The sequence below is a fragment of the Candida orthopsilosis genome (genome assembly GCF_000315875.1).
Source record: "Candida orthopsilosis Co 90-125, chromosome 3 draft sequence".
Taxonomy (NCBI): Eukaryota; Fungi; Ascomycota; class Pichiomycetes; order Serinales; family Debaryomycetaceae; genus Lodderomyces; species Lodderomyces orthopsilosis.
The window spans coordinates 378,315-396,669 of NC_018296.1; the positions used below are offsets into that span (position 1 = coordinate 378,315).

The window sequence follows — 18,355 nt, forward strand, 5'->3', positions numbered from 1 at the left end:
AAAGATCAGCAACAACAACAAACAATCTAGACTAAGCCCAATGAACAAGGCTCGCAACTCTTTTATCGTATTTAGTATTTATATACAAATGATGTTTCACGAGTTAAAGCAAAAGCAACGCAAGAAAAATAAACTTTTTTTTCGAGATTTTGTTTGTATTGTTTGTGGGTTATGAGCCCTGACTCAAACTAAAGGTCGATGAAGGGTTGAAAGTATTCTCCACAATAAGAAACCATACAACAAAATTCAATCTCGTCATACGATGTCGTCCGAAAAACACTGAAACTGATAATTCAAGAATGTCTTCATCATCAATCTGTATTTATAAGCATACTCCTTGTTACGTCGCAAAGTCTACTTTCTGTTCTATCTCTATCCAAACATAATCCCAAGCCTCGTTCTCATAAGCCACTGTTCATCTGAATACTCCCAAATCGCGACTACCATCTGTCTATTTTCGGTAATTACTTGACCCAATCCGGAATACTAACCACACTTTGTAGAGCATGTCTATTTGGTTGTATATTTTTTTTTTGCCGGAAGTATCGGAGATATGAATATTTAAAATAAACAAAAAAAAAGCGCAAGTTTTTGCGCATTTTGACTTCAACAAAGCTAATGAAATACGACCTTTTCATATTGAAATTTCGTAAGCCATCCACTCCTGTTATTTTATAATCTTTTTGCTGTTTTGTATAGGCTCTTCCACATCCTGTTTCACTCCGGAAATTTTAACATACTAGTGTCTCGTGTAGTTTTGGCCTACCACGGGCTGCGCGCGTTTTAAAAGAAAATCGGACCGGATTTTCAAACGCATCTCAAGACAGTGGAAATGTGTTACATTAATGAGTCAAAGTGAAATGGCATTTAGTACAAGCAAACTATCATTGGTTAATATGACGAATAAGGCAAACTTGGCCTCTGGTTTTGACATTGGACCCATGTAGATTCTGATTTTATCCTGGTACCAGACAAAAGGTCCACTATTGCAACTTTGTGTCAGAACATTGGTGTTTCCTTAAACGGGCTACTCAGTCGGCCCATATAAATTCAGTTTCAAGAACGTTTGGTGAAAGCCACCTAGGTTTGCCTCCCCCTTATCCATCATGCAGCTTTCCGACCTGCCTACTGAGTAGCCCGTTTAAGGAAACACCAATGTTCTGACACAAAATTAGTCTTGTATTAAAAATACTGTATATAAATAAACATTCACGCATTTAGAAACTCGATATTGCGCATTCTCTTAGCCACGCAAGTACTCGCGTGAAAGTGATCCATAGATCTTTCACATGAAATTATAAAGTGTTCAATAGGCACTTCAACATCCAGCTATGGGCAAAAGCTTAACTATATGCATGAGTTCTCCTGTTTTTTCAAAATGCACTTTTAGATTTCTTCTTTTTACCTTTCTTCGATTTCATTTTTGTTGGTGAAGCTGAATTTGACTTGGAATTCGATGACTTATTTGAACTTTCAAACAAATCCCGTGCTGACGTTGACTTGATGTCAATATCCTCATTAGAAATAGCGCTTTTCTCATCATTGCTTTCTCCATGACCCAAACTTAAAGTATCGTCAATATTTGTTGTGATTTCACTCTCAATTGAACCTCGGCTTTGAGACATTTCTTCATCCTCCTCCCTCATTTCTTCAGATTCGCCATCAAATGAATGTGTAATGCTATCAGCCTCATCATTGTTTCGTTTACCGTTGTCTTGGTCACCCTGTTCATCAGTTCTTGGCATTAGGTCTAGTTTGTTATTATTGTTGGCTTCTTTTGCACAGCTCTTTTCTTCATGCTCATCATTAAGTTCCAGTTTTTGCTTTTCATTATTCTTTACTTCATCAATAACTTGTTCAGTGTGTTCCCGAGAAGACACAATTTTCTGAGCAGTATCAATACCTACTGATGTGGAATTATCATTGGTGGTTAATGCTTTTGAATCAACCTCATTTAGTTTAGACGATGTTGAACCTTCGCCCGAATTTGAATCGTAGGTTGGAAATTGCTCACCTTTATCAGCTACAGAAGTTGTGTCGGATTGTGTGTTTTCTGACTTTGAAGTTGAAGTTTGCGCATCTTCTTCAGATTTCAATTTAGATATTGGTTTATCTTCACCAGATTTGGTATCAGTAATACTTTCGTTTTTGCTTTGTAACTTTGCGGTCTCAATGGATGCATTCGAATTGCCAACGTTGTCTACATTGTGACTTCTACCTATTTTTTGCTTAGCGCCATTCAAATCCTCAGAAGCCAGTGAACTTGCGTCAAATTTGGATTTCGAATCTTCTTCCAGTTTTTCATCCTTGGATGGGGACTCATTGTCTTTGAGGTGATCATCCTTCTTGAATTCGTCTTGTTTGACATCGGCATTCTTGGCACCATCCGTCTTGACTTTTTCGCCCTTGACTTCATTGCTCTTAAATACATCATCCTTGGCTCCTTCATGCATTTCTATACTCTCCTTAATACTTCCCTTTTTAGCTTCTTCGTTCGTGTCCTTACCCTCTTTCATGGGTCCATCTTCCAGATCCTCATTTGAATCTTCTATTTCCTTTGCATCTCTTATATCTCTCTTAAATGCATTGAACATTTGTTCACTAACGCTACCAGAGTGTGTTTCACTTAAATGCGTGGAATCCTTGGCGTGGTTGTCATTGTCGGTGTCGTTGGTGTCGTTGGTGTTTCTAGCATCTTTAGTACCGTTAGTGTCGTTTGTGTAGATGTCTGCTCTAGTGCTTGCATCTTTAGCATCTTCAATATCCCTTTTAAATGCCTCAAACTTCGATTGGCTTTCACTGATTGAATGAAAAGCATTTGCTTCTTCTTTCACATTAGCCTTACCTTCCTCGCCTGCTGGATCTTCCGAGAGAGGGTCAATTGATGGTTCCATCTCTTTTCCTTCATCTCCTTCATTTTCAGCAGCACGAAGATTGTATCGACTCAAGATTTCTTTGTCCTCTTCGGCTTCTTCTTTAGCCAATAATTTTTCATCTTGAGTAGTCTTCTCTTCAGCAATTACATCTTCACGTAATTTTTCATCAATTTTCTCCAATGTCGATTTACCTTCGTCAGAATCAGCACCCTGGTTTGATACACTAGCTTCTAGATCGTGTTTTGAATCTCCTTCATTGCAGTTATTCTTTTCCTCACTCGAGTCTTCGACTTCATCGTTTGTCAGCTTGAAGTTATCAGATTCACTTTTTTCAGTCTTGTCTGTAACATCTAGCTTCCTTATATCACACTTTTTACTCTTATCTGATATTTTGGAAGCACCGCTTTCAGGGCCAGTGCCGATATTCTCCTTAGCATCAGAAGTGAGTGCTGGTGGAGAGGTTGAGAAAATGTCTTGAACTGTCTTAAAGACGGGGACCAGTGGAGCAAAACCGGAATCAGCATCACTATTGGCATGAGAATTTTTTTTGGATGCCCACATCGATGAAAGTGGCTGCTCTACCTTGTTGCTTGTAGATAGAGTTAAACCTTTTGCGGTTGGTTTAGGAGTATCGTGACTCTTGGACAGCACCATTTCTTCTGTATCATCTTTAGGTAGCGTCGATTCATTAGGCGAGTGCCTACGTTCATTATTGTCGTTGGTCTTGTCGTTTTTCTCAACCGTAACATCAATTGTATCCACAGTTTCTTCTTTCTTATTTTCCACTGAATTTCTTGTTTTGGACAGAGAGTCAGGTGGTGATAGCACATTTCCACCATTGAATCGCTTTTGTTCCGCTTCTTTTGTATTTGAAATTCCGTCTAAATTTTGGGATCCCAGAGCCGTACCATTTTCAAATCCAGCCATGTGACTAGGCGAGCCTTTGTCCCTGCTTTCCAGTTTATTATCACTCTGAGAAGTATCCTTTTCATAACTCCCAGTTTTCAAACAGTTCTCAATATTTTGGTAAGCATTATGAAAAACTTCCTTCAATTTCTTTTCGTTTACAGGACTTTTTGAAAGCTCATCCTCAACCAAATTTCTTGACTCAAGAATAATACTTAACACAGTCACATTTCTGGACTCTGCGTCACTTAACTGTTTTTTCAACTCGGCAACTGCCTTTTTCAAATCGATATTCTCTGATCCATTCTTACCTGATAAGGATTTTTCTCGAGCCACTCTTGCTCTCAACTCTTCGATATACCTTTCAATTAGAGTGAATGTATTTTTTGATGCTTTTTTGGTTAAAATAGCAAACTCATTTTGATCAACCTCACCCTGCTTTGTGTCAGATAAATAGTCATCATCTGAGTGGTAGTCCTCTCCTGATGAAACTGCCTCATAGGTTGTTGCTACTTGTTCTAGATGCTTTGCAATTTCAGCAAAACCAGGATCAAAACGTTTCAAGTCTTCAATGTAAAATTCGCACTTTTTGAAGAATGCTTGGTAGATCTGTAGCTCCTTAGCTGTGGAGTCAATTTTCTCCGACAGTTCATGAATTTTACTTTTAGATACATTGAGTTCATTGCCCAAATTTGTTTCCGAATGGACAAGCATCTCCGCTCTTTCTTTAAGATCCACCAATGCCTTCCTTGTGTCGTCGAGATCTCCAGATACTTTAGCATAATCTTCGTGTATAGTCTTGTAAGCTGATCTCAAATCTTCCAAGTCCTTTTGCAGTTGATCAAAATCCTTGATTAGCTGGTTGTTCTTGGAAACTTGGTCTTTGTTGCTATGTTCTAGCTCATCAATCTTCTTTTGCAATTCACTAAGCGATTGACGAAGTTCAGTTATTGTATCTTCTTTGTCACTTTCAGTCGTCTTGAATAACTCTCTCTGGTATAGTGTTTCGCGTTTTGTAGTGGCAACCAATTCTTCCAACTCTGCGATTCTTGAATCCTTCTCCACTGCCAACTTCTCAATTTGGGTATTCAACTGGAACTTGTAATCCTGAGCTAGTTTCTCACCATGCTTTTGTGCTTGTTCTAAGTCATGCTTCAATTGGTCACTTTCTTTCTCCTTGGCTGAGATCTTCCTCATCAAACTTAACGCCTCTGAGGTCGACTTGTCTTCCGATGCAACCAACTTTTCATTTTTTACAGTATACTCTCTTAGCTGAGATTCAAGCTGTCCAATTTGCTTCTTACTAAGTTCAATCTTTTCCAAAGAATCTTTCTTCAAAGTTTCCAACTCCTCTTTAAACAACATGGTTTGCTCATCTTGGGATGATTTCGATGATTTTAAAAAGCTTTCGTACTCCAATTGCACTGAACGCAATTTCGTCGACTTTGACTCATGTAGTTTGTAAAGAACTATTACCAAAATACATGCTAGTACTGTGAACAGCGTTGAGTATGACATGGTGGCTAATGAGATGAAATGGTTGATTCACAGGAACCTACATAATATCTTTTTTTTTTTTCAACGGCGCGTACTACGCTACCTTGGCTCCTGTTTAATCAGTGAGGACTATTAGTTCTTGAAATACCTTGTGGATACCAATTGACAAGGTTAGTACTGATACTGTCTTCAATAAAGACTCCGTTTTTAAAGCGCGATTTTTGGCTAAGACATCTTTGCTACTTTCCAGCATAATTTCATTTCTACGCCCTGATCTCTATGGGAATTCCAAGTCTAAAATGTAAACAAGTGATGACTTTGTGGTGCGGGAGAACTTCTAGCTACCACTCTGTGTCATAACTCTGCAATACAATGTTCTATTCCACCACTTCAAAGATAGTAGATGGGTGTTACGTTTGATTAAGTTATCGACTGCAAGAATTCATTGAACAACTAAACTATCCTAACAATGCTGTACAATATAAGGCCATTCCGAAGTAATGAAGATTTAACAGTGGTACTAGTTCAATCAGCCGCACAGAACTCCATAAGTTGGCGACTATTATAAAGCTTCCAATTGTATTCTTTGAAGAATAGTAGAATGTGTTTTGTGTAAATGATCTCTTATTGTATTATTATCATATGCAATGTAAGAATAATATGGATTAAAATAAGTGCGACCAAATTCCTGAATAGGGATAGAGCTGGAAAAATTAAGTGTCCAAAGATAGTGAAGTTTTTCCTTTGACTAGAGTTAATTGTACAGCACATACAAAAACAGTTTATCGTATACCTGTCAAAATTATTGTGAACGTCCCTACTCATTGCGTTAGTTTAATTTGACGTATTATTTTCAACACAGACCCAACTTTGCTTTGACCAACTCGAGATAATTCTATTTTGTTCAAATATGGAGATTTCACCAGCAAGCTTAACGCCGAGACCAAGATCAAGGTCAAGAACTAGAAACTCAACGGCCAACTCAAGGTCTACTTCAGCCACAAGAAGACCGAGCTTGTCAGGAACAAGAAAGTCGCTATCTAGTTCTTCGTTGAATAAATTGACCATCACACCAACTCAAATTGATGACGAGCGTTCAGTACCATCAGTGCAAGCAGTTTTGGACAACTCGTTACCTGCCGATTTTTTTAAGCAAGACATTATAGCATTGACTAAAGCATTGAGAATTCATAAATGGCATAAAAGAAATTTGAATATTCATAAGCTAAAAATCACGAGAATTTCGGGAGCTTTAACCAATTCCATCTACAAAATTGATTATGTGGATGAAGAACAGGATATTCATTTGCCTTCATTGTTGTTGAGAGTTTATGGAAAGAATGTCGATGAGTTGATCGACAGAGATAGTGAATTAATGACTTTGATTAAGTTATCACAAAAGCGTATTGGCCCTAGATTATTGGGTATATTTACTAATGGGAGATTTGAACAGTTTTTAGAAGGATTTGTCACTTTGACAAAAGATCAAATTAGAGACCAAGTGATTTCCCAAATGATTGGAAGAAGAATGAAAGATTTGCATTACAAGGTTGAGTTGACCAAGGAAGAGTCAAATTCACCAGTACCTACATGCTGGAGATTGATTGAGAAATGGCTCAAAATATTTGAGACTGAATATAAGCCCGGATACGAAAAAGCAGGCGTCGAACTTGAGGATATCTTTATGATGGATTTTGACAGCTTCAAAAAGTTGGTATTCAAGTATAAGGATTGGTTATTTGACAAGTACAAAGAGGACGGATTTTCTTCAAATTACAAATTTTGCCACAACGACACCCAATATGGAAACCTACTTCTCCACAACTCATTTGAGCCCGAAGAAATTGTTATTGACACACCGCTTGGGTCCAGTACAAATTTACCTGAGGTTGCCATCAAGTCCACCTCTAACAAAAAGGATTCCAATTTGGTGGTCATCGATTTTGAGTACTCAGGACCCAACTTCCCTGCATTTGACATTGTCAACCATTTTAGTGAGTGGATGTCTAATTACCATGATCCAGAAAGGTCCTACTTCATCAATGACACGATGTTTCCCACCCAATTGGAGCAGTTAAACTTCATCAAAGCTTACATAGAATACGATTTCCAATTACCATCATCAAATTTGAAGTCAGCAAAATCAGATGGAGAGTTGTTGAATAGCTCGGATAAGCAAGCAGTTAGCATTATTCAGTACGAGATTGAAAAAATGTTTAATGAATGTATCTACTGGCGCTCATCGGTGCAAATATTTTGGGCACTTTGGGGGTTGATCCAAAATGGACCTATTGAACCAAGGCCAGAGATGAGTAGAAAGGAAAGCGAGCAAGGTGTTGACAGTACATACAACATCACAGTTGAGATGGAGAAATTTGGACTTCAAGATTTAGAAATTACTGCTGGTGATGCCATAACTTCGAGTGATGATGATTTTGACTATTTGAAGTATAGTAACCAAAAAATAGCAATTGTTGTAGGAGATTCCATACAGTTCAACTTGCTCGATAAGGATAGGGTTGATTCTAAATATCATGAAGATATCAAGTACTTGAGTTCGAAAACTTATGATTTATAAATAATTTTGCATCTTGTATATATACTGCATATAATGTTTATTTTAGATTTTATAGATCTTTTTCCAATTGAAAAAGCGACTATTAAACTTCAAGAAAACGCAAATAGCGCAACATTTACACATTTCCATGCTATCCTTTCGTACCAAGGGATATAATGGTTATGGAGTCCAGTACTCACCATTCTTTGATAATAAACTAGCAGTAGCAACGGCTGCAAATTATGGTCTTGTGGGGAACGGAAGATTATTTATTCTAGACATTGAACCCAATGGGCAGATAACGAGCCCTATTTCATGGGAGACGCAAGATGGATTGTTTGATTTAGCTTGGAGTGAAATACATGAAAATCAATGCGTGGTAGCTAGCGGAGATGGTCTGATTAAATTGTTTGATCGTATGGTTCCTCAATTTCCAATAATGCAATGGAACGAACATCAACGAGAGGTGTTTTCAGTGAATTGGAATTTGGTGGATAAGACTAATTTTGTTACTTCAAGCTGGGATGGGAGTATAAAGGTTTGGTCGAGTCAGAGAAAGGAGTCAATGCTTACCCTAAACCCCAGTGGCACTGATTTCACAACCATGACAGCACCAGTTGCATCAACTGCTCAACCACCACTTCTGCATCAACAGCAGCATCAAAGAAGTCAACAGACTGGTACAAAAAACTGTATTTATTCAGCCCAATTCTCACCTCATTCCCCATCAATGCTTGTGTCATGTACAGGTGCATCACAAGTGCAAATATGGGATATTCGAACTCCGCATCCATTGCAATTGCATTTCGTTTCGCATGATGGTCTAGAAACTCTTTCAGTTGATTGGAACAAATACAAATCAACAGTTGTTGCATCTGGAGGAACTGATAAATCTGTTAGAGTGTGGGATCTAAGAATGGTTTCCAATTTGGACCAACCTTCAGCCCATTCACCTATGCCTCTGCATCACCATCGAGGTCCAAGCGCGCTAAATCAATTTGTAGGTCATGAATTTGCCGTAAGGCGAGTTCAATGGTCTCCTCATAATGGCAAAGAATTACTAAGCACGTCTTATGACATGTCAGCTAGAGTTTGGAGAGATGAACTGGATGAACGAGCCAGATTCTTGAATACAAAGACTGGTGGGTTGAAAGGTGTGTTTAACAAACATAGGGAGTTTGTCATTGGGTGTGACTATAGTCTATGGGGGGAACCAGGATGGTGTGCCACTACTGGCTGGGATGAAATGGTGTATGTATGGGATTCAAAGAGACTATAAAGAGCTTAACCTAATGTGTACATAAAAATAACCTCGTAAAATAAAATGACTTTGTATTATGACACAATATGCGAATGATCCTTCCTTTTATGCTACTCCGACGTTTCTGGTTCTTTTTAAGAGGTGCAAAAGATGCAATAGATGCAATAGGATATAATAGGAGCTCTTAATAAAAACTGATATTAGTGTTGGTTATTACCTATTTAGTCCAAATTGAAAATATTTGTTATTATATGCAAAAGAAAAAAAGTAAATTTTTATCATCATCAATTTTCCTATTTAGGTAAGCGAAATCAAACAAACCTACCTAATGGCTTTCGATTTTGCGGCACTAATTGGGGACACACAAGGCTTATTTGTGATATTAAGAGGAGGGGTGGATCACATATATAATGCATCATAATTCTCTTATAATCTTGATTCGGAATGGAACGAGTTTTCCAGGAGTTAGCTCACTTCAACAGTTTGCAAGCAGGGCTATACACTTTTTTATATCTTGCTTTTAGATGACAGCTACTACAGTTACATTAAACTTAGCATACAGCTTTAGAATTGATCCGAAAGCAACTAGAAAATCACCCAACTACCAGACATACTATGAGACCAATATTGGGTTGTGGAAATCCCATTTGAATGACTTGACTGGGGAAACGTACAATGTGATGGATAATTTATCCAAATTGAGGTCGATTTGTGATGAGATTAACCTGATGCAAAGCTTGGTGAATTATGTTGAATTGGTGTCACCACTGATGAATAATCATCGTATCATTGTCCACATTCATGGTGAAGAGTCGTTTATAGCCAAGTCCAGGACTAAAATCCTTCATTCTTACAACTATGTGAGTTCAAAAACAATAATTCTTGATGAATCTCAATATATGAAGATCAATGAACAATTTATCCATCAAATGAATGCATTATGTCAGAGATATCAAGTCGAAGTCATTATAAATAATGAGAAGTCATCATTCAGTAAGAAAGCGTCCGAAACAGCGTATTCTATACATATAATTGGACATCAAGATAACATAACATTTTTCAGCACCTCTTTAAAAGTGCTGATTGATCTGTATTTGAATAGCTACACCATAGATTCGTGTTCGTTACCACTAAGCTTGATCCCATTAATTGGTGGAATAAACTTATCCAATTTCAAACAAATTGCCAAACAAACAAATTCAAATATATATATACCCGATTTGTTACCCAATATATTCAATTCAAATGTGCTTGCTAGCAACTTTGATATGACAGTATGGATTACTGCCGAGCATGCCATGGACCTTATTTTGACCAGATCAATCCTAGACAAGACATTTTATACAAGGAGTCAATTAACCTCGAAGAGCATTGAAATAAGTCGGTCGAAACTTGACTTGATTCTTTTGCACAACCAACAAGATATGATTAATTTGATGTTGAAACATGGTGTATTTATCCAATTACCTAGTTTGGGGGAGGAAAATCAATCAATTGTTATTCAAGGGTTGCGTACAGATGCTATTAACGAATGCATCCAAGATATTGGCTCAATTGCAACTCAATACTATACAGTCTCAGGGTTGTGTGCCAACAAAAATGAAATTTTGCAATTGTGTCAATACACCAAGACATGCACAGTTGAGTTGATCAACAACAGTTTTGAGATCAATGGCCAATACAAAGAGATTAAATCCTTGATTCATCAATTATCATTAATTTCATCAAATTTGAATGTACGCGTTGAAGTAAATAACGATCAAAAAGATTTCGTTAGTGGTAAAAAGAATGGCAAATTGGTGAAAATCCTCAACCAGGTCAACAATATACCATCAATAAAATTTAATCCATACAATGAACATCGATTTTATATTGATATTGAGTCTTCATCATCAATAATTGGTCAAGTTATTGATTTGATTGAGTTGGAATTGCCTCTGGAATTGAAATTCAATATTCCTGAAGTTTTCCATAAATCAATAATCGGTAATGGTGGGTCAATGATTCAATCAATTATGAAGAAGTACAACGTTTTTATCAAGTTTTCATCCAATTTTGATACATCAACAAATGTATATTCGTTATTGCGTCAATCAAATGTATTAATCAAATGCCCTCAAAAAAATATGGCAAATATTCCATTGGTAAAACAAGAGATTGATGACTTGGTATTGAAATACTGTATGAATGATGTTCAGCAACAGAATGTTTCAATTTATTACAACTTAAAATTTCAAATTATGAAGAGTCAGTATTTGATGTTGGTAAATAATAACAAGCTTCATTTGATTAATCAATATGAACATGATTACAACTCATTTATTGATTTTCCCAACTCAATAGATGCATTCAAAATAAATAATGTTGTTGAATTTGATATCAAAGGGTCTGAATCGAAAATTAAGTCATGTGCTAAACAGTTGCAAAACATTCTTCCTTCTAGCTATGAATTTAAATTTGCTGGTAATTCAATTAAATTCAATCAATATTTCAGAGCCACGAGAGTATTTGAAGATGAAATTGTGATTCCATTCAAGATTATATTCGGGCTCGATTTGATTGTTAATGAAACACCATTGAATTCAGAATTACCTTACTATCAAATTGTTTTATCTTATTATTCCGATACCAAGTTAGATGAAGCTATTGAATCGTTGACTTTTTGGTTAAGGGAACGTGGATTTCTCATTTATGAAAAGACTGAAATGAAGTTTAATTCAATTTTAGAATCATCTTTATCATCTCCAATCAAGCTTCATCGCTTCTCAAATCAAATCCCATTACAATCAATTACAAATGTCAATATCAACATGATGACACCTTCTTCTTCACCAATGAGGAAATTGCAGCAACCAAATATGTCATCTGCTACTGCAACTTCCCCAATAAAGAGTTTTATGGTATCGCCTTCAAGACAACAGTTGATGATGTCGTCACCCATTAGGAATAATATGTATCTGCCTGTAATTGGACCTCAATCGCCAACTAAACAAAAGAGACACTTACAATTTCCAGTGAAATATAACCCTTTTGGGTTTGAGCAACTGCAGCAGCTGCAGCAACCACAGGTCAAATTGCTGCCGGTTAAATTCAATTTAGAGCCAGTACTTCGCAATGGAAACTATGTATACAATGTATAAATAAACGACAATAAAAAGTAACGGGATTATGATAAAGACGTGTAGGCCCTTCCGAATAGTCTACAGTACTAGTGTATGTCTTGCCAACTCGTTAAGACACAACAATCATAGCGAATTTTGAAGCCGATTGGTTAGTAGTTTTGCAGTCAATCGGCTAAAACGGGACAAAAGTAATTGTCACAAAAGACAAATTCAAATGTGGACAGGGGGACATTTTTTTCAAGTAACAGAACAAAACCTGCAGCTGATAAACAAATGGAAGAGATGTCCGCATCTCCAAAGAAGACCTCCTACCATACTTTTGTGGGGTTGTGTGGACCTGATACCCGAGCCGTCCGTGTTGTATAAAGAAAAGATAAGATAAAACGTTTTTATTTCGACGCTACCAAGCAATATTGAGCTTTTTTTCTTAGACGAAATTTGCCGAGGTTGAATTCTTTTTTTGTTGAGAAATGAAGGATACTTCTGTAGAAAGGCAACTATCTGAGGAATATCTAGAAGATAATGCCCGAAATTAGTACTAACCCGATGGAGGGCACTCTCATAGATTAATTTCATCCCTGATGACACCAAATACTTCCAAACACTCTACATACACTCAATTACCCTATTCTATAAAGCAGTTAAGCCAATAGTGTTGTATAAAAATCGGAGTTTAAACATCTTTACCCAACATTCTATTTTTGGAAATTTTGTGTAATAATGGGGCTCCAAAGAAAAAAAGAAAAACTGACCAGTAAAGCCGATTGAACAATAGCGTTTTACACAGACTTTTATGCCAAAACAAGTCAGACGCATCAATTCCTAAAATGGAACAATTTGCACAACATTTATACCAAGGATTTATACTGTTGACGTACAAAAAGACTTTAAACATCTCTTTGCGCTAATTTTTCAATTTGTATAAATGCATGAAAATTTCCCATCGACAACCCATCTCGACACCGCTCAACACATATAGCTTTTCTTCAATCCACTTAACCAAACAGATACCTATTCGCAAAAGATGTTGATGAAATTTGGTCTTCCCAGTGCTGAAGCCTGGAGCAAAGTGCCAGCACTTGAAGCGCCCATTGCTCCAAGTCCCTTCACCAATCCATATTTGACTAAATTGTATGAAGTTACAATGAGAGGATCAACTCCACTAACCATTGCTATTATTTATTTCACTTCTGTGCATCTTATGAATAAAGTTGTTAGAAATAGACAAATTCGTAAACAACAACAATTGGAAAAGTCAAGCGATGGCAAGCAACAACCAGGATCGAAAAAGAGATTACCAGCCGCTCCTTATTCCATTTCCAAAACTTCAACTTTCAAACTTTTTGTCATTTTACACAATATCTTTTTATGTGTTTATTCAGTATGGACTTTTATTCGTATGATTACAACTATTGCATCAACTATGGATATTTTCAAATTGGAATTGATTCCATCATTTTATGAAAGTTTAAAAGTTGAAAATTATACTTTACAAAAATTGGATGTATTTTTCCAAAGTGTTTGTGATTCAAAGAGTGGAATTTTCTCAAGAGTAATTACGTCAACTCAAGGTTTGCACAATTTGGAAATATTGGGATTTTGGTTCTATATATCCAAATTTTATGAAGTCATTGATACTGTTGTTATTCTCCTCAAGGGACGCCCATCATCATTATTGCAAAGTTATCACCATGCAGGAGCAATGATGTGTATGTGGGCAGGAGTTCGTTTCCAATCACCACCGATTTGGATTTTTGTTGTATTCAACTCATTTATTCATTCATTGATGTACTTTTATTTTACATTATCTTGCTTGCACATTAGAGTCCCACAAGTGTTTAAAAAACTGTTGACATCAATGCAAATCACTCAGTTTGTTGTTGGTGGAAGTATTGCTGTTTTGCACAGCTTTGTTTGGATTATTGATACCAGTAAGATTGTCGGTGCCGAACATATGGAATTGGTTAATTGTATTAGCACTCCAGAAAAAGCACTACCATTGTTGATTAATGTTGCATATTTGACGCCATTAACTGCTTTGTTTGCTGCTTTCTACATTGAAAGTTATTTCAAAACAAAGAACGCTTAAGCATTGAGCAATACAACCCATCCACCATATGTATAGTCATTGCTTCGTGGATATTCATATACAATAGTTAATACAAATTTAGTCGCATTTTGTACAGTTGTTAGTTGTAGATAAGTTTGTGGTTGCTGCAAAATAAGTTTTTTTTTTGACCATGTGTTTTTCCCCCACTTTGGTTTTTTTATGCAACAGTTTATCTTTCTTACATAGGGGTGTGAAAAGCAGACGCAATACTTGACCTAGACCCCGCTCTGGTGTTCAATTAGTTTTCTTGTAAATCAAAAGTAGCTCGCTTTGCCTCAACACAATAGCTGCGTATAGTTTAGCAACCAGCAATCTCACCTCCAAGCCCTTGTGTACTTTACACAAAAATTACGTCACACCAAAATGGAAGAACAAAACACGAACAAAAAAGACAAACGAAAGAAACCAACGCAAATCTATTTCTCTTTTAACACCGAAAAGTCTTGGATATTCAACAAACTTAATAAAACACTTCGAAAAGACAAACACTTTTGAAGTTCACTTACGTATATATTACACACATATATTCTAACCAACAATTTAGTTCAATGAGTCTGGTGGGAAAATGTCATACAATCCACTAAGCAACAACGATAATAATCAAGATCCATTTTCTGACCAAAATATATTGTCTATTGAAGAGCCAGCAGCAATACATGCTACTGAACTGTTGATATCCACACAACATCATCAACGTGAGCACCAGCACGGGCGCGAGCCATCCAACTTCAATGATGATTTGAAAGCGAATACTAGTAAGAATTTCAAACATAGTGAATTTGGCAGTAGTCTGCTGGAGCATGCCGAGGAAGAGGACGACGATGATGATTACGACAGATTTGACCCTATACAGTTTAAACATTCTGGAGATGATGATGATGATTTAGAACGCAGCTCAACTGATTCATTTACTGATGAATTTGGTAATCATTACGCTATAGATTTCAACAATAAAGCGTATACGCTGAAACTTACATTCAAAGGAAACAGACTAGTTTATTTTACGTCAGCATTTGTCAGTTTGTTTGTTAGTTTGTTTGGGTATGAGCAAGGTGTATGCAGTGGTATTCTTGCCTTTGATACATTTAATGGATTTTTTAATACCCCAGGTCCAGCAATGATTGGATTTGTGATTTCAATTTTGGAAATCGGTGCCATGGTTAGTTCTATATTAGTTGCCAAGATATCCGATTCCTTTGGTAGAAAGAGAACTATTTTATTGGGCACTTTTGTATTTATGATTGGTGGTATATTACAATCGTTTTGTCCCAATATGTTTGTGTTTGCCTTGGGCAGAGTTTTCAGTGGGATTGGTGTAGGGATACTTTCAACTATTGTTCCATCTTATCAATGTGAAATTAGTCCTAGTGAAGAAAGAGGTAAATTGGTTTGTGGTGAGTTTACCGGAAATATCACCGGTTACGCACTTAGTGTTTGGGTTGATTACTTTTGCTATTTTATTCAAAATGTTGGTGATACAAGACAAAAACCTCATTCCTTTTTAGCTCATTTGAGTTGGAGATTACCACTATTTATCCAAGTTGTCATTGCGTTTGTTTTGTTCATTGGTGGGTTTTTCATTGTTGAAAGTCCTCGTTGGTTACTAGACAATGATATGGATCAACAAGGTTTTAATGTCTTGAGTTTATTATATGATTCTCATCATTCATCAACTAAGCCCAAGAGTGAATTCTTTATGATTAAAAATTCCATCTTACGTGAACGGAAAATGACTCCGAAATCAGAACGTACTTGGAGACATTTATTAAAACATTACAAGAAAAGAGTATTTGTTGCTTGTTCCTCATTGATCTTCGCTCAATTGAATGGAATCAACATCATTTCTTACTATGCACCGCTGGTATTTCAAGAAGCAGGCTTTGACGATGCTGGTGCATTGTTAATGACGGGAGTCAATGGTATCATATACTTATTATCAACCATTCCACCTTGGTTCCTTGTAGATAGGTGGGGTAGACGACCAATTTTAATCAGTAGTGGGTTAGCAATGGGCATTTGTTTGATCTTGGTGTCAGTGTTTATGCTTCTTAATCGATCATATACTGCATCAGTAGTTGCAGTACTTGTGATTATTTACAATGCATCGTTTGGATTTGGGTTTGGACCTATTCCATTTCTTTTATCAGGTGAATCATATCCACTTTCTGTTCGATCAAAGGGTGTTTCACTTGCTGTGGCTTGCAATTGGTTGAGTAACTTCATTGTTGGTTTATTTGCCCCGATCTTGCGTCATAATATTAAATGGGCCATGTACTTATTTCCTGCTGGTTCATGTTTTATAAGTATTGTATGTGTCATTTTATTTTACCCTGAAACTAAAGGTATTGAATTGGAACAAATTGATGAAATTTTTGATGAATTTTATTCAATTAATCCATTCAAGCGTGTTGTGGGTAGTTTTGACATGATTTTGAGGAAAAGAAGGAGAATTAGAGATAAACAAAGTAGACGTTTACATGCAAAGTATGATAGATTGAATGATGGACAAGGACAACAACAAGGACAACAACAACGATCAAGAGACTATGGTGGTGAGGATGATGATACTTTTGAGTTACAAGCTTTGAATGAAATGGATTATGAAAATCCAGATATATAGATGGGTAAATAAATAAAAAAAGGTAGATTGGGATTTGAGTGATTGGTACGCGGTTGTAGTTAAAAAATGGTTTCTATTTGTGAAGGGACACAACTGGGTCATACTTACGTTCGGCACCTCTCTACGAGTTACTAAACGAGGTTCAGTTCTCTTTTTTGCCGTAGTAGTAGAAGGTGGAATTCCGATGCTTTTGTACTCCATACACTTTTTTGTGATATTTTTTACCTGTATCATCTGAGAGATCTAGACTTTGTCTTCAGGTGGAAACCACTCCTTTCCTCCTGAAAGATGCAGAAAATGACACAACCGTAAAAAATCTCGAATCTAGCGTAATGAATGTGGAGAACCAACTACATACCCTCCTGACGAACCGGGTCAACTGTATAAACTGTATAGTTATGCAACAGGAAAAGAAGTCAAAATTTCATGTCATTTACAAACTAAAAAACAGAAAAGATTACTTGACAGAACATTGTGCCACACACATTCATTTATTGAAAGACAATTATTAGGTTGTGAGTTTGGGTTTTGCTGAGAAAGGCTAAAATAAACGCCAAATACCAAGCTTCCGAATGAAAAATGAAAACAAAAAGCAACTTTAACACACTTTGACAACGGGACTTGATTGTAGTCATGTACTGTCCTTATTGTCATACACAGGTCAATCTGACTAGTCGGTGAAAACCGATTGTTGTGTTTATGTGACATGTGTGACATTGTTGTATTGTAAATCCTTATCTATGAAATTTATGAAAAAAAAAATGCCACAACAAGCGCAATTACCGTGTATTAAAATTTAACCCATTGCACTTTTGTTTGCTATATTCGGATCTATTTGATCATCGTTTCTTTTAACAGTAGCAAATCTGATTCGACTACATTGTGGGCGGTAAAAATAAGAGAAAATGAATAATTGTGCTGAAATGTCGTGTAATTTTAGTGTTTATACGGCATCAAAATAGTCTATGATTTCCAAAGTGTATTCATTCTTTCAGTGCGATCCTTTTCTACCCACAGATTCTCCTTATTGTTACAATATAATTACACAATAGAACTACTCCCCAATGCTTACTTTAAGATCCCTTGACAATACATTTAAAAACAATAGAATAGAAGTCTCTCTCCATACATACCATTATTATATGAAGTAACAAAAATAACAATTGTTCTTTATAGTTAGACGAGAACTAAGAAAAACCAACTATATGTACCCAAAAAAATATATATATATATATATATTATTTTGGTATATAGATTCTATAGCTAGATTGATTTCCCGAAATATTCAAACACCACACACTTCTACTATTCCCTTTAACAACGTCAAATTGTTATTTTGATTATTAGAAAAACTGATCAATCAGCTAAAAGAACTTTGCTTTTATAGAAGTGGGTTGTATTTTTGT

The 18,355-nt window shown here is 36.3% G+C and overlaps 6 protein-coding genes across 6 annotated transcripts; 5 read left to right on the forward strand and 1 right to left on the reverse strand. All coding sequences in view use genetic code 12, as the record gives it.

Moving 5' to 3' along the window:
• Positions 1–1,373: 1,373 nt before the first annotated feature.
• On the reverse strand, positions 1,374–5,300 carry CORT_0C01790 (Uso6 vesicular transport protein; the record flags this gene model as incomplete). The annotated part of the gene is made up of 1 exon (XM_003868412.1): positions 1,374–5,300. The coding sequence occupies one exon, from the start codon at positions 5,298–5,300 to the stop codon at positions 1,374–1,376; it is 3,927 nt and encodes a 1,308-aa protein (XP_003868460.1).
• An 889-nt stretch (positions 5,301–6,189) lies between these two features.
• Positions 6,190–7,857, forward strand: CORT_0C01800 (Cki1 protein; the record flags this gene model as incomplete). The annotated part of the gene is made up of 1 exon (XM_003868413.1): positions 6,190–7,857. The coding sequence occupies one exon, from the start codon at positions 6,190–6,192 to the stop codon at positions 7,855–7,857; it is 1,668 nt and encodes a 555-aa protein (XP_003868461.1).
• A 127-nt stretch (positions 7,858–7,984) lies between these two features.
• CORT_0C01810 (Pex7 protein) lies at positions 7,985–9,115 on the forward strand (the record flags this gene model as incomplete). Its single annotated transcript, XM_003868414.1, has 1 exon — positions 7,985–9,115. The coding sequence occupies one exon, from the start codon at positions 7,985–7,987 to the stop codon at positions 9,113–9,115; it is 1,131 nt and encodes a 376-aa protein (XP_003868462.1).
• A 506-nt stretch (positions 9,116–9,621) lies between these two features.
• CORT_0C01820 (hypothetical protein) lies at positions 9,622–12,237 on the forward strand (the record flags this gene model as incomplete). Its single annotated transcript, XM_003868415.1, has 1 exon — positions 9,622–12,237. One exon carries the CDS (start codon positions 9,622–9,624, stop codon positions 12,235–12,237), a length of 2,616 nt encoding a protein of 871 aa, XP_003868463.1.
• A 1,006-nt stretch (positions 12,238–13,243) lies between these two features.
• Positions 13,244–14,308, forward strand: CORT_0C01840 (hypothetical protein; the record flags this gene model as incomplete). Its single annotated transcript, XM_003868416.1, has 1 exon — positions 13,244–14,308. The coding sequence occupies one exon, from the start codon at positions 13,244–13,246 to the stop codon at positions 14,306–14,308; it is 1,065 nt and encodes a 354-aa protein (XP_003868464.1).
• Positions 14,309–14,894: 586 nt separating this feature from the next.
• Positions 14,895–16,949, forward strand: CORT_0C01850 (Hgt5 glucose transporter; the record flags this gene model as incomplete). Its single annotated transcript, XM_003868417.1, has 1 exon — positions 14,895–16,949. One exon carries the CDS (start codon positions 14,895–14,897, stop codon positions 16,947–16,949), a length of 2,055 nt encoding a protein of 684 aa, XP_003868465.1.
• Positions 16,950–18,355: the final 1,406 nt, after the last annotated feature.